Consider the following 16,399-nt stretch of genomic DNA (forward strand, 5'->3'; position numbering starts at 1 on the left):
TGAGGGAACATATACCAAGGCGGATTTAGGGAGAATATTGAAAAAGAAGTTCACATGATGTTGCCTGATAAGAATGGCGACTAGGAAATAGTGGCAGTGTACAACGAGGGGCCAAATTCACAAAGATTTTAGTTCATAAGTGCTCTTTGTCTTTACCGGACACCTTCGCTAATAAAGCGTCAGGATTTGCTTAAATTCGATATTACAATTGCGGGCCAGGACACGCACGCACGCACGCGCCAGTTTCATGTGCCATTCGGCCCCGCCGCTCATAGACAGGGAACAGAGAGGGCAGTGATCCGTGGAATTGAGTGCAATTCGTGCAAGGGCGAGAACACACACTTCTACTAACACCACCTAGATAGCACAAGGCATGCGCACTCTGCTTTATGACGTCGAGCGACTTGGACACCAATATTCATTGCCAAGCCCGGTGCAAAAAACAAAAAAAGAAAGGGGGGGGGGGTTATGTCCAATTAACCACGACTTACTCTCTATCTAGGAGGCGTTGCTTCTACCTGCTGGCACTTCCTCATTATGGCCTCGAGCTTCCCAAATTGCGTAAGCGTGAAGGCCACGTTATGAAAAGCTACATTACAAGAGAATAAATGCTAGCTTCCTAAATTTTTATGTACTGTTGCTCTTTCATTCCAGTTTTAAGCTGATTAACTCACGTCATCAAGTGCGGCGTCCAGTGTATTTGCTGTATTCAGTGCTCGATCCCTTTCGTGCAACTGGCGTCCTGTTGCCTGTGAAATCCCAGGACACAGATGAAGCGCTGTCGTAGAATGGGTTCGTTACCTATATCGTTTATTTTAAGCGTTTATGTCTCCGCGTTTCTATGATGGGAGTTTTAGCACATTTCTCTGAATAGCATTGCAGGTTAAAGTTTTCTTCGTATATGCGCTTTTACTATCGCCACATCTTTTCTTTTTATATTGAAATTCTTTGATTTGCAGTGCTTCTGAGTTAAACTGAGCGTCTGATTTTGAGAGTTCAGTCAGACGCTCGATGATGCTCGGAAAGTCTTCCATAAAGATTCTGTCACGCATCAGGTGTTTCAGCGACCACGTTTAACCAATTAAAAAAAATTGAATTTGCTAGATAGCACAATCCTAATCCTTAAACTAGTCTATTCGAAGACTCCAAGATTGTTTGCAAGAGAAATCGAAATGCAGAAGCGACGGATGAAAAAAAATCGCTACATATGTCTATAGCTAATTACCATATGACACTTAATTATTACAACTTATAAATTGCAGCCTGGGTGTTCGCAACGCGGATTCACCTGGAACGGTCTCTCAGAATGACATCAGTTTCAAGATATTAATTTTAGAACTTTGCGCAGAAATACATCGACATCCAATTACTTTTTTGTGACAGTGATTTATTGTGATGACGTTAGAAATGCTGGCAGCTGTTGTGTCGCCGGCTTCTACACAGTAAATAGCTGGCCTAATCAGCAAAGCATGATAACATAAAGTGATATAAAAAACACACAAGGAACCTGTCTGGCAACAAAGCACATCGGCCTGAAACCGCATTTTGTAACAAAAGTAAGTGGAGCGTCAGTTGATTTCCACCACAAGTTTGATGGCGTGTTTCTCTAAGACGGTATCATCCACACAATTCTCTTTAAGTGGGTATGCCTCTGAAGTGAATTTGGGCCAGACAGAAATGAAAAGTTATCATGAAGTGGTGAAACGCTTATTTTATGAAAAACATGACTAGTGCAGAGTGCATTAGCGCTCCCTCGTGTTCTCTGAGAGCAAGATACTTTTCACTACGAAGTGGGTGTACTCATGCGGGCTGCCGCTCGCCTACAGTGGTTTCCAAGCAACTTCGGGGTCGACGGCAGCGAATGCACCCGTGAAGTTGCGGTCGTTGCTTAACATTTCACGCCTAGCGAAGCTCACTGGCCAGTGAAAGGACACGCGGCTCACCTTCCCGCGGCTCCTCACCGACCCCGCGTTGCCCGCACCGACTATGTTTAACCGCTCTGAGCTTGGAATCTGTCGCCGCGGCAGCGTGTGGGACTGCTGCGGGTGCGCTTTGATTTCGTGTGGCGCCGCAAAAAAACCAAATCGGGCTTTGGCTTCGCCACCGGCCATAAGAGAAGCAACTGTAGATAGGACAGCCGGACGCATTGCAGCTCTTACTCCGTCGAAGGCCTGGCCGCTGTTGCCATGTGTCCATGGGCAATTTGCCGGTTAATGTGTACTACAAGCAGCGCGGCATATGGAAGCTTCGATGCTTCGACAAGAAAGCGAGAAAGACTCAAGATACACAGCGAATGGGCATGTTGACGCTTTAGTTTTGTGGATATGAGCAACAAATTTTTACAAATACCAACCGTGAGCAAAGGGTGCGCCTTGTCCCTATTTTTAGTCGTGCTCGAGAACATCTTCTAGTAACTAGCAAGTGTTCCCAACTTCCTCACTTCTGTCTCCTTTTCCCTTCCACTAGGCTTTGTCGCCTCTACATCCTTCCTCGTGTGCTGACTGCCATTCGGTTGTCAGCAACCAACCATCCTTACACAGCGTCAAGCCGGACTTTCATTTTACATTTCGCATTACCATCAATACGAAAATTCAGAAATTACAATAATTATTTAGTGAGCAAAGAAAGATAATAAAGCACATTTATATACAACTGTTAAAAAAAGCGGGAAATGTGACCCGAGTATACAATGAAATATTTCGCTCCTTGGTTGCTCCAATTTGGTGGTGTCGATCGACCGCCGTGGGTTTTAATTCTTCTGTCTTTGCCTTGAGCCCGCTACACTAGTCCGTGCTTTTACAGGTATAAGCTACGCTTATTTAGATCAAAATAAACGGGTCAGCGTTTCGCGTTTCTTTCATGCTTCGAATACATATCTGGAGTGCTGCAGCAGCGAATACCGAGAAGTCAACTGCCGTGTTCGCTGCTTAGATATTACTATGTCAGCGTAAACAATACTTTTTTTTGCAGCATTATGACGACCTGCGCCACGCATCATGATTATTCTGCGTCAGCTGTAAGTGCCGCGAGGTGCCACACAAGCTCCGTGAAGAACGAAGAACCACGCGGGCAGCAGTTCCGAGCGCCTGGGGTGAACGAGGCGAGAGTTCCTGCCAGGCGAGACGTCCGTGGCAAGGTGCGGAGGATTGCGGATCCGAGCATGGACGAGGACGTGCTGGGTGGTATTCTGTAAGAGTCCACCTAGTGGACTGTCCATTTCGGCCGCTGCTGATTGGATGCAGCTGCACGAGCGAGAAAGAGACGAGCGGCCCCAGCCAATCAGCAGTATCTGAAATGGACAGTCCACAAGGTGGACTCTTGCAGAATAGCATGCCAGGGCTCCTGCTGCCAGTGCTCGAGACGCTGGCTGACGCGAGGGCCGCCGGTACTTGAGCTGTTGCATCCGAGCTGTGCCAAGCAGCATTCCAGTCTGGCACAGATGCTGCTGTGCTAGACGGAGTCCTCACGTGCGACCGCCGCACGTCGGTCACGTGCGGCGTCCGAGCCGGACACCGAGGCCGCGCGGAACAAGGCGTCCCCTGGCTGCTGCTTATGCGGCTCCTGAGCGTGCCAAGCCCGAGAACCGTGCTGAACGAGGCCTGAGCGTGTCGTCGTCGCAGCCAGCTCGAGCACGAGTGAACGCACAGTGCCGTGACGACCGAACCGCGAGCCTCACAACAAGAGACTGTTTCAGCCGTTTATTCCCGTGTGCTGTATGTGTGGGGACATGCTGACTGCCGTTACACAGGTTATCAACTCGTTGTAATATATATATATATATATATATATATATATATATATATTAAAGGTTGCTTTGATGATTCTAAATGAACCTAAATGACTCTCTCTCTCGTTTTTCCGCATCACTGCGCACTATCAAAAATGCCGAATAGTCCTAAACATACATTCTGCTTTTTCAAATTGGCACGCATTTCCAGGTTACTGTTAATGTACAGCGGCAGAAGGCATGTTTTGACGCAGCGTACAACGCAATCGATGAAAGCCGCTGATTTTTCGATGCTCAAGGCATCTAACTATACATGCTGACTAGGTAAAGTCAGCATCACCGACTTTTAATAGATACGGTTCAGTTTACGATACATGATTGCTTCCATCTGATCTTCCTTCCTGCTGCTACAGACGCAGTAACGTTCAGAAAATTTAAAGGAATGCAGTGCTGGAGATCAAAGTACACAAACGTACAAATTTAGCACCTTCATTAACGTGGCTTAGAAATAAAACTCTGGCTTCCCTCAGCCTGATGCCAACGAAACCTGAAATAGATATGTTTCTTCCACTCACAGAGACGTATGCTTCGATTTGCAAACAGGAGCCCCGATAGACCCGTCGACTGTAATCTTTTTAAAGACTATCATCTGTAATTACTTACATTCAGATCACTTATTTAGTGCAAAAAATATAGGATATGCACGTAGTTCCCCAACCTTGCAATGACGACACGGTTACACAGACCACTCTTCATGTATTTTTATTATAGATTCTGAGCATTTATTTACAAACAACCTAGGAACCATCAACATGAAGTATAATGTAACACTGTCTCCATATATCACCCATGCGAAATGATATAATCCCAAACAATGCGGTCTTTTTACACTCTCAAAACATGCACACGATAGATGAATGAATCGACTAGAAATGATTGTAACAACTTCGTATGCTGCAAGGCCATGCGCTGATGACGTGCCTAACACAGTGAAATATTTCGCTTTATATAGTCATCATTCTCACCTCAAAGTATTGATTGAAAAGCTCGCCAGTGCCACAATAATATTCCACCAACCGCGGCCTCAGTGAGCCAAGAATCCTCCCGTCACGACAAAGCCGAAGTCTATAGCACGGAAACAATGACAAATTCCTAAAGCGTGTAAGTGTGAATGCCACCATTCCATCTATTAGGGCTTCGCAAAGCTCGCTTGAGGCAATAAGAATGGCGATCACGTCCAAAAATATGGTAATCCGTCGCTATGAGAACACCGAAAGAACTTCCATGGTTGATATAGTAGTGGATCTTAGACGAACGGAAAGGACATTTGATGGATTCAAGGAATGGTGGCTGGCGAATAATCGTAAGTGGGAGAGTTGGAAGGTGTGATAGAATCACTCGCTTTCAATTGTGAGGTGTCAGTGCCGGTGTTAGCTATCGGTTCGAATTTATTAAGCTTTCATGACGATTACCTAAAACTTCACATTTTATAATATATTCTAACCTCAAGTTCTACGCTAAAATCATTCCGAAAACGAAGGCGATTACATTGAGTTTTTATGTCATCATCATTCAGTTAAGCACTTTATGCAGAGGGCTTGAGTTAAGCTTCAGGGCTTACTTACTTTATTTGGTAACATGGTGTTTCATTTACATTCTCAGGTTGCGCAATGTCTTATTTTCTAGCATTCTTGTTTTTAAATTCTTGCTGTTTTGAGCCTAGTACTGACTTCGCAATATTGGGAAAGGAAAAAAAAGTTCCCTAATGGGTGTAGTTTTTTCTTTTGCAGACGCAACATCAAGAAGCATGACACCTTGAATGCAAACTGTGTGGCTTCTTCGCTCGCCGTTCTGTCAACTTGCACAGAAAGCATATAACGTTAGTGCTTTGTCATGGCAAAATGAATACTTCATCTGTAACCGGTATCCTGCTGCATGAAATTAAAGGTATCACCAGCGTTACGTGCTAAAAAGTAGTCACGACACAAAAGTCTATAAGCGCAAAGGGAGGGAATGGTGCCAGTGTGAAGAACACATTACAATTCAGTAAAATCTTGCTCTTATATCACCCATTGCATTGTGCTGTCAAACTTCTTCACCGTACTCAATTGTGATCACATACTAAGGGGTACCATCCGCCGGACGGAAGTTTTGAGAATGTTGTCGAACCAACCACACGTTTCTCAATATCTAAAAAAAAAGAAAGAAAGAAAGACGCCGGAATTTTCTACGTCGTGCTGTAAATATGAAGTAGCTATTATTTTTTCACAGCTGTTGCAATGTGCCGGCAAGGTGTTCCTTCAACAGACGTTGCATTCTGCACTTTTCCCGAGTGGCTCATACCAGAGCCGTATAATGTATTTCATAAATAGCCCCATCGCCAACGTTGAGCAGAAATTTACTCAATATCTTTTACTTTGCTCGTGTAGAAGCCGCACCCTTATATGGAGAGGTGCAAATACAGATTCCTGTGCAGGAACAGAGAAATAAAAGACAAATGCCCCTAAGGTCACCATAATCGTATAAAGCAGATCTCATAGTCCTGCTTTGATTCATACTATTTGATTTGATGGCATTATAAATCACAAGAAGTACGTGTCTCTACTTCAGTGACAGTTTTTAAAAATCAAACTAGCTATTTCTAGTCACGTAACCGTAATCAAAGAAAAAAAATATTTCGCGTCGTTGTTCATGCAATATAGGCGTCACGATATGCTGTGGAAATTTCCGGAGAAAGAAAGGACGGCCTTCGGTAAAGGATGCTCTCAGTAAACAAAAAAATTAAAGTGGATTTTTTACCTGCTCTACTGCCACGACCGCGGCCCCTAAAACTGAGAACACTCGTAATGACGCAAGTAGCGACATAGTATGTACAGCGCGGCCAATGGGTGAACTTAGCAGCGATGCAGTGAAAAAAAATAAGAAAAAGCCCCTTGCCAGACTCGAACTTTCGAATTTACTTGCCCAGTGATGAATCTCATCTGAGATCGTTCAATCTTTTCAATTGTAGCCCAAACAGGACATCTTGCAGGAAGGGGGATAAATCTCCAGTTGTGGGATAGGTTTCAATACTGCGTTCTGAAAAGCGACACCGCCGGCTAGTGGTTGTCCAACGCTATTTGACGACGTTCTCATGCCAATTTTAGAAGGTAAACTGAAACCTCTCAGCAACTGTTGATACAATGAGCAGAAATATGTGCAGAATATCATATAACAAGTGTAATATTTTCAATAGTTCATGCTATAAATTATTTTGAAAAATGTATTTTTTGCTAGAAATGTCGGAATATTTGAATATTTTACAGACTGAATGGCTATCCTGTCTTTCGTTTTGTTGCTTCTCTCTCACACTCTCATTCACGATTAAAACTTCACGTTCACTTGCTCACGTGCTTTTGATCAACGAAAGCTTAACCGCTAAATGCCTAACGTGCGGCTGAACGTGTAGCACCTATATGGAGGCGTATTTCCCGGTTCTCCGCTGGTGTGATCGATTAGCCGCCAAAAACGGCATTTTCTCATGCAATCTGCATTTGTTTGACGCTCGAGGCCTTAATATTCGCAGCTTGTTATTTACAGAGTAGGTGCTACCTATTCAACTCACCGTAATGCTTCATTAATACAAGAATGCTGCGGACTAGTGAAGGCAGAGCCCATAGAGTGCCAGAATGCATTTTCACGTATAAAAAATCGTTCTTAAATGCGCAATAACACATATGTCACACTCGTGAAATGCGGCCAGAACTCATTGCTTTTTTTTACCATCCCCAACCTAGTCCCGTATAAATTTGCCCCGTCTTATGCACTTGTAGCCCCTTGTAGGACATGCAACACCTTGTAAAATTGCATTGTGTGTACTCTGCTGTTTACCAGTGCTAAACACCCCCTAAGTGTAGAAGGGGAAGTGGCTAATAGGGTGTGAAGCTACTGTAGTGAACGACCCCAAATGCCACTAAACAAAGAGCTGCTTTTGCCTACGCACATTGTTCGCTCTGAAAGGAACCACAGGGGGTACATAGCAACCTGTAAACCTTCGATTAGGCACGATGATACATATCCACGTTGGTTGAACGTTCTTACAATAATATCATGAAAGTCAAGCCATGCGGCAGCAGTCTTTCACGGAAACAAATCGTGTGAGTTCCTGTCATCACTCTTTTGCACCAATCAACATTCTTCAAAACGAGCTATTTTCTACCGCAACATCACGCACCATGCGAAGCATACAATATTTTCTTACTTTTCTCTGTTTGTCTACCTCTCTCTATTGTATTCGTCTCTTTCGCATAAGTGCTAGCCATAAACATATCTGACTGCTAAAAGGGATAAATTTAAGTTTTTTTTTCCCGTATCGCAGCAACGTAGACAAGCGCACGTAAGTTTTCGGAATGGGAAACAGACAGAAAGAAAACTAGTCATTTATGATCTGGGCAACAGCATTGAATGCAAAGCGTAGGTAGCAGAGCGGGTAAGTAGCACCCGGAGCTTGACAATGAAGGCCTCAATACCGGGCTCGAAGCTTAGGCAGAGAAGAAATCTGTCGTCATCGCAGCGATCCCATTATGAAAAGTGCTGCAGCTAGGTGTACACTTTCCGGATCCTCACCTAAGAGCTAACGGGTCCCACAATAAACTTAGAGTGATGGAGAACACTCGCAACCATTGTGGAATAAACGAACGAAGGGAGGCAGACAGAGGAACTTAAGAAGAAAAGCTTCTGATGGCTATAGTAAAATACAGGAAGGAGGCGCTGAATGCATTGCGGACACTGGATGGCTTCGATGGGCGCGAACCGCGATAAAAATTACCCGTGGTAGAAGCTTTCATGTTGTAGTCGAATCGAGTTGACTAGTTATAATGATGGTTAAAGGAACTAGAGGAAATCTTCGGAGATAGGAATCCTGATTCCAGCTTTATTGTTTCTTTCTTTCTTTTTTAAAGCGTTGGCACATGACTGAGGTTTGTTGCAGTTCCCTTGTTGCGTCCGACAAATTCATTTTAATTGAAATGGCGGTATTCATACCGTTTAAATGAATGATAGCAAGTATGCGGGTTAATTCACCAAAATCTGTACACCGAGGACTGTGAAGCCCTCTTTGCATGCCCCATCGGCGGTCAATTTCTGATTACATGTAATTCGCCAGAGCCTGGTTCGGACGAGCTCAGGGCCCTGTAATTCTCGCTGCAATGCTTTTGCGGCAGTGTTTCGTGAATGCTTGAATGAAGGACGGAATTCTGAGGGCGAACGGGCATCTGCAGAGCGAGGAGATTGCAACCTTCTACAGTTCTAGTCAAATGTTCAAGATGCGAGATAAAGCAGCACTCGTGAATTCTTCTCGTTGTTCAAACGCCTGGTGCCTTTTCTTATAAATTTAGTTCAGATTGAAGCCTCCATTCCACGTGGGTATTCAAGCAAGTCGGAGGTACCTACCAATCTAATGACGTCCAAAGTTAGGGTGTTAGTGTCGACCGATCGTCTTCGGTGATGCTTAAAGGGACTGACAACCAATTTTCATTTCATTTTTCACCCATTTTTTTTAGTGCAGTGGTAAGCTTACCGGTCAGAGTGTCTAATCATGCAGTGGTGACGCAGAAAACATGATAGAAAACTTTTTAGCAGAATGTCTTTCTTCAGCGGTATTTTTTTCTTCAGCTGGGGTTTAGTCATACACTGAGAGCATGCTGAAAACAGTGACAGTTGAGCGCAATAGCGATTATACGCCGGTATATGTGGAAGGCAGACGACAAGCGCTGCCATAGCTGCGACAAAGTATTATCTTGTTTATCAAGACGATGCACCTGCTATTCATGTTTTCCGAAGTGCTAAATTATTTTTGAAATAATAGGTACGTGTTTTCGTGGTTTACTGTCTCACTACTTTGGTCATTAACCAGTCAAGAGTGTTGTTTAGCAAGCCAAGTTGTTCAGTTGTCGAAAGCAAACACACACACACGCTTTCACACGCAACACGCAGTTCAGCGTGTTGCTTTAGCAACGCGTGTGCCAAAATTGTAGTGCTAAAATCAAGAAAGGGGCTGACAGATGGAATAACAAACTGTGGTATAAAGTTTGTAAACAGGGATAAGGTGCCTCAGAAAGGCTGGCCAAAGTTTTGATAGAAGGACCTATCTTCGTCAAAGGCGGCTTCGTCATCCTCGGCATGTTAGTTTTAAAGGGTTAGTGCAGTGACGTCACGTGCGGGTGTTGTCGCTGGCGGCTGGTTATAAAGGGAGGGAATACAGAGGTAATCAGCGCTGTTGTCCGACGACTGTGAGCTTCGTTCCCAGGATGAGGGTACAAGAGCGTGAGAGTGGGAAGGCGGGGAGAAAAGAAAAAAAAAAAGGCAGAAAAAAAAGACCGCTTGCACCTGCACATCAAGCAACGTTGTCTAGTGTCTAGAATGTGCCATTTGTAGCAAACAATACATAGGGGAGACTGGACAACAATTTCATACAAGACTCAACGCGCACCGCGCGGACACAAAACACAATTTACCTAAAGCAGTAGCCAGCCACTTTAATGAACATGGTAATGTATTTGACAAAGCAAGGCTCTATATTCTAGAAACAAATTTCCGTTCACCTCACGAAAGGAAGTATACGGAATCATACCTCACACACAAGTTTAATTGCCTACACCCGACGGGAATTAATTTGGCACGTGGTAACTTAGAATCTTCAAAAGCTGTAACTTAAATCCGAAGTTCTCAAATCATCAACCAAGACACAAAAGACATTATGCCACCAGCTAACCTCAATTCTTTACCTCACCTACTCTTCCATTTCAAACATTTTTTCCTGCTTACTACTCAATTTAATAACTCTTCCAGGTTTTTACGTTTTTATCAACTGTACTACTCCCTTCTCCCATGTACCCTTGCCCCCGCCCGCTTCTGCGCATCTCACCCGCCTATTTGTTATTCCGGTTTCAGTCCCCCCCCCCCATCTCTTTTCCTTTTTTTATATATTTTTCAAACACCCTCACCAACACATTGCGAAGTCAATATGCCTTTTTCGGCGCCTCAACCCAGGTTATAGCCAATCTGGGTGCCATAGTAACGACACCTACTTTGAGCGACTGGGGCAATTCCCCTTGAAAAACTATGCTGCATTGCACCGCAGGCTCCTTGTCGCCATCTTAACTACTTCAAAATTACTCGACGTATTGCTGCTATGCTACTCAGGTCACTCTTTCAACTAATGTTTTTTTTTTGTCTTTTGTGTTACTCGCGCACTGACCGCCGGACCGGCTCTTCTAATGCCACAAAAACATGCCGCGAACGACACCCCTGAAAGCTCCCTAACCTGTCGCCTCCCCAACGCTCTCGCATGCCCTCGTCTTTCTTTATTTTTTTTCTTTCATGTTCATTCTCTCTTTCTTTTCGTCTTGGTGTCGCCCCGGTTTTCTTTTTTTTCCGCTTTTCTTTCTTTTCTTTTCTCCTCGCCTTCCCACTCTCCCGCTCTTCTCCCCTCGTCCTGGGAACGAAGCTCACAGAGATCGGACGACAGCTCTCATTACCTCTGAAGTCTCTCCCTTTATAACCAGCCGCCAGTGGCAACACCCGCACGTGACGTCACTGCACTAACCCTTTAAAGCTAACATGCCGATGATGACGAGGCCGCCTTTGACGAAGATAGGTCCTCCTATCGAAACGTCGGCCAGCCTTTCTGAGGCACCTTATCCCTGTTTACAAGCTTTATACCATAGTATTGTAGTGCTGACACCCATTTATGACACCTAGCCGATGGCACATTGTATATCAAAGGAAAGCCCCATAACTCTGCGTACTTACTCGCAAACTCGCGCGCATACGACCGCATGTGCGCCGTCATGCCATGGGATGGGACGCCCACGCCGCTCGCTAGCGTGGACGTTATTCAGTTCATAATACGCATAGAATAAAGCACAAGTGTCTAAAATATAAAACTTGCTGTATTAAGCAATAAGTATGCTGCACTTAATAACAGCTGACTTACGTATAGTAATATCATATACTAAATCCGGAGTACCAAGGTTTCACCGCCAGGCCGCGCCACTTGCTGGTCTTATAGACCTTCTTTTCTAATTTAAGTAATAATTACTATTTAAATTGCCAACAGAATGTTGGATTCTATCGCTATAAACCATGCTCATTTCAACTCCATCAATGTCTCGCAACACATTCTGGCTGGTTGTCAGTCCTTTCAAGCAAAGCGTGTTATAACAGCCAGCAAGATGCCTGAGCTATCGTTCGTTTGTGCGACGGTGATTCCGTACATTCGGAAAGTATTCGGGGAGCATGTGATACAAATAAGTGTTGACAGGAACAGCATATACGCAGAATTTTTCGTCATATCAGACTCCGCCAGTTTATCGACTTGGCGAAAAGGAAAAATCGCAGTCACCACATTGATGAAAGCTGTCAATGCAATCTTAGGTCTCTACTTTGAGACCAACAGAGCGGCAGATGTACGCAGTTTAGACACTGGCTCCAAGTTACTTGGCAAAAAGCTGTGAAAGTATACGGAGCACTCTTCGCACAGCAAATATAGGAATACCGATGACCACGTTTCCGGCAACAGGACTAATCCTTGATTGACAACATGGCTACTCAGAACGTTGACACAGACGCCAAGCAGCCCTTTTCATTCTTCCCCCACATATCCAAACAAAGTACTGTTTCCTTACGTATTTTAGTTCCATATGACACACATATTTCATGAAATTCAACTCGAAGTAATTCAATAAATTATGAATTTTCGCTATGCCCGACTGATTTCCGCGTTGCTCTGTAGTAGCGTATTTATTAAAACTAAAATTTCTGCATTTTTACTTTCCTTCAACTAGAGAGTGTCCATGTAAACAAGGAATCGGGTGCTTTAAATTGAACAAAATAAGTCGCATACGAACCTTCGTAACAGTAACGGGAATCGCAGTTAATCCAGCAGCTCAAGCCGTAGAGCATGGTATTGGTTACTAGCACCAGTAAGTCCACATAACGAATTAATCATCATTAAACAACTGAAAATAACCTTACATTACTTAGGGCAACAGGCTCAGAACGCTGTGCAAGCTGTATCAAAGCCAAATCGCATATGACGATGGTACCAGTCCCTACAAGTGCCAGTGATGGCAGAACATGACAGAGACAGTTTTTTTTTTTCATGTGGCCAAATACCACGACAGTATTGCAGCTTTTCGGCCATGGCACGTACCTTAAAGATGTGGGTGCCCAAAACAAGGTCACTGATGCCATGTGTGAGCCATATTCCTCTGCCTATGCTTTCATACCTACAGCATATACAGCCATTCCACGCGCAAGACTACTGTTTTCAATGGTGCGACACATCATATCAACATTGCAAGACAACATGAACAAACGTGTTTATCCGGATTATCACAATCTTGACTGGCATCAGTCCGAGACCAGTACCCTTTGTATGCGATGCGTGCGATACAATAAAAATTAAAATTGAGAGCTCGTCCTGTTCACCAAATCGATTTGTGTACGCTAGCAGTTTAGCTAGCTTTAGTGAGTGCATATACTACGAACTTGCTGATCAAGCAGTTTTTCTAAACGTTTTTTCTTTCTTTCCATTTTCACAGTTGGGGTACACACGCTGAGTTCCCCAGATTTATTTATATACATTCATTCTTAGTCTGCTGCGTGCCTTTGTAGGCTTGACAGAAAGGCCTGTCCTGGGTGTTGAAATGCTTAGGCTGCATCATCTTTTCCAGCGCTTCTGTTATGAGAGTCGCTGTACTGTTAACTATGTTCCTCCTTTGCCTTCGACTATTCTGCCACGTATACAGTATTGTAATGACGCCATGCCCCCTTGCGCCAACGAACACCTTAAGGAACGGTATTGTAAAATACAGTAAAAAAAAAGTAACCACGCGCTATTGCCGTGATCGGTTTCTTCCAGGTCTGACGATTCAAACACTTGGATTTCCTCGGTGTTGCCACTATTCCAGACTCTTTATCCGGTGTGTCGCTGACTAACAAGTGCTTAAAAAGCAGCAAAGGAAGGCATGGGAACGTCGTTGAAGATTAAGAGTGACGGAGGGGGTGGGGGGATGGTATTGCGGTATCTAACGTTGGATAAGTTTCAAACATCAGGGAGGCTGTGTCACGTTTCGCAGTCAGCGTCTTCTCTGCCGCCGAGTTTGATCCCATGCACCTCACGGCCGGCATATCGCTGCGTTTGTGATACTACATCCCCCGTCGGTTACAAGTACACGCCGGCGAAGACAGCATAGGCAATGTAAGCAAACACAGAGAAGAAAGACTGACGGTCGCACTCCGAAAGCGGAACACGCCCGAACACACGCACACATCACACACATGAAGAATGCAGAACAGTGCGCAGTTTTTGCCCATAGCCTGCGTATGCACTGTTACATTCACGAGGGCGTTTGCCGTATCTGCGACGAAACAAGCCGTGGTCGTGTCGTGTTGCAATGGGGACGCGCGTCATGTTGAGTCACGGTTGGCTAGCATCGTTCCGCGCGGTCAAGGTGCAGGAGTGTTGTCGTTGGGTGATCTGTGTGGCGTGTCGACGTGCAGGAGGCGACGTCCACTTTCATCACCTGTGGGCACGCACAGTCCTCAAGGCTACCAATACCGCAAGCAGCACCACCACATCAGACACGCACACGGAGGGCCGAGCTGTTGAAGGGGGCGTGGCATCATGCTGTATGGCGGCCGGCTTCTCACCTATGGAGGAAAACGACAACATTGCTGTGAACGTCCAGAATGGGTCCTCTTGTACTTCGTTTGCGAAAAGTGTATATCGCGGAGACTAACACTGTGTCATGGCGCATCGAATCCCAGTGCCTCCCTAGTTTTTCTTCACTTAGTTTCACAGTAGCATCTTAGTTTCTGGAGGGAAGAAGCCACTCGCAATAATATTGTTTAATCGAGTCCTCTCTGCGGCAGTCGTGCTCACAAATATTGCCCCACAACTTTAAGACAGCTTTAGCTTTTCGCATAAGTGCGCACTTATTTTATTTGCCACCTAAATCGCCGTGTCGAAAGAAATTCAAGGGCACTAGTATCCGCATCTCATCTCCTGAAGCTATATGTTGCCAAATGTTGTAGGACTTGCAGCCATATGCTACAGTGTTCTTGATAACATTGTGCGGAATCATTATGAAGAAATAAGAGAATTTAAACACAGTAACCTTTCCGCAGGCTGCCAGGAAGAGTCAGACCTTGAAACAGCCATGCTGTTGTGACATTGCAATCGTCCAAGCGGCCGTCTGTCAAAACAACGTACAACACATACGTGTTCATAGCAGCATGTGGTAGAGCGCTTACTGGAGAACCATCATTGTTGTTTAGCGGCATATTCAATTACGTGGGGCTTAGACATCTCCAGAAATTAATTAGCCCGACGTTCTTAGAGTTTGCAGGAAATTGTTCTGGGCTGCGGGTATCGTTTACTAAACGTATGTGCTTCCCTACAGACATAAAAAATATTAGCGAAGTGTTTTAACGTCAATACCACCGGTGTGAATTATTAGAGAAGCAGCACACCCAAGCAGTATTGTAAACGTGGCCATTGTGGGGCGAACTTGATGTAATATATTTCTGGTGATCGCGGGGAGCAGTTTTGGCGAAACACCGTGGTTTGCAGGAGGCTAGTAGCCAGTGTCGGTAGCTTGTTCTTTCCCAAAGTCGCCAGACTGCAGCCGAGAACTTTCAATATTTAGCGAAAAGTTTCTAAATGGTAATGCTGTTTTTTAAGAATTTCGCCTAATTTTAGGTTACTTATTGTTCCTATAGACGTCTTCCTTAACACACACGTAAACTATATCTTTAAAGTAACTCCTGCGATGGCAAGTGAACCGTCCAAATAGGAAAAGCGAAAGCAACTCCTGTTTTCTAAAATGGCATCAGATCTCAAGATTATGCTTTGTCTGTAGAAAAGCAGCTGCGATGCACCCAGATTACTTATTAATAAGTTCTTCGGTACGTCCCTAGAAGTAGCGCGACAAATTTAGGCACATATATCCCTCTTGGTATATATGGGGCGAGGCATTAAACATAACTAAAGTCCCTTGAGAAATATTACCAAGGCAATTTACTGCCCATCTACGTCACAAAATAGTGTCATCAAAAGTTCTCTAAGGCTCCAAAAAACGCAAAGTTGCCGTTAAAGTGACAAAAAATCGCCCTGAATTTAGCGACCTCGCTGAGTTACTAACACTGCTGGTAGCAGGACAAACAGATATGGCGTGTTCTAAATCTTGCGAACATTTAAGACAATTTACGTTGGCTGCCTTCAATGCTGAAAACAGTCAAGAAAGACAGCTTCAAGTGTGAGTCATGGAACTCATTTGAATTGAATTGAATTCTGGGTTTCTTTTATATGCCGAAACCACGATTTGATTATGAGGCACGCCGTAGCGGGAGACTCCGGTTTATTTTGACCAACAGGAGGTCTTTATTGTGCCCTCAATGCATGGGACACGGACGCTTTTGCATTTGGCCCACATTGAAATGCAGCCGCCGCAGCAGCCATTTGATCCCGCGACCTCGTGCTTAGCAGCGCAGCACCATAGCCGCTAAACCACCGCGGCAGGTTGAACTCATTTGGAATATGCCTGGGTAGCTTGACTCCACCTCGTGACGACAAGAAAAATCAGAGAACAGTACATACTATAGCGGTACTTGAACAATTTGCGTGTT

General features: G+C 44.5%; 1 protein-coding gene across 1 annotated transcript in view; it reads right to left on the reverse strand.

Moving 5' to 3' along the window:
- Window positions 1-11,029: 11,029 nt before the first annotated feature.
- The window catches only part of LOC142571532 (kin of IRRE-like protein 3), a 231,932-nt gene continuing 226,562 nt past the window's right edge, over window positions 11,030-16,399 (reverse strand). The window contains exon 7 of the mRNA XM_075679963.1: window positions 11,030-14,422. Within this exon, the coding sequence (XP_075536078.1) occupies window positions 14,292-14,422 (131 nt within the window). The 3' untranslated portion in view covers window positions 11,030-14,291. The remainder of the gene's footprint in view (window positions 14,423-16,399) is intronic.

This window comes from Dermacentor variabilis, chromosome 2, assembly GCF_050947875.1.
Source record: "Dermacentor variabilis isolate Ectoservices chromosome 2, ASM5094787v1, whole genome shotgun sequence".
Lineage (NCBI taxonomy): Eukaryota > Metazoa > Arthropoda > Arachnida > Ixodida > Ixodidae > Dermacentor > Dermacentor variabilis.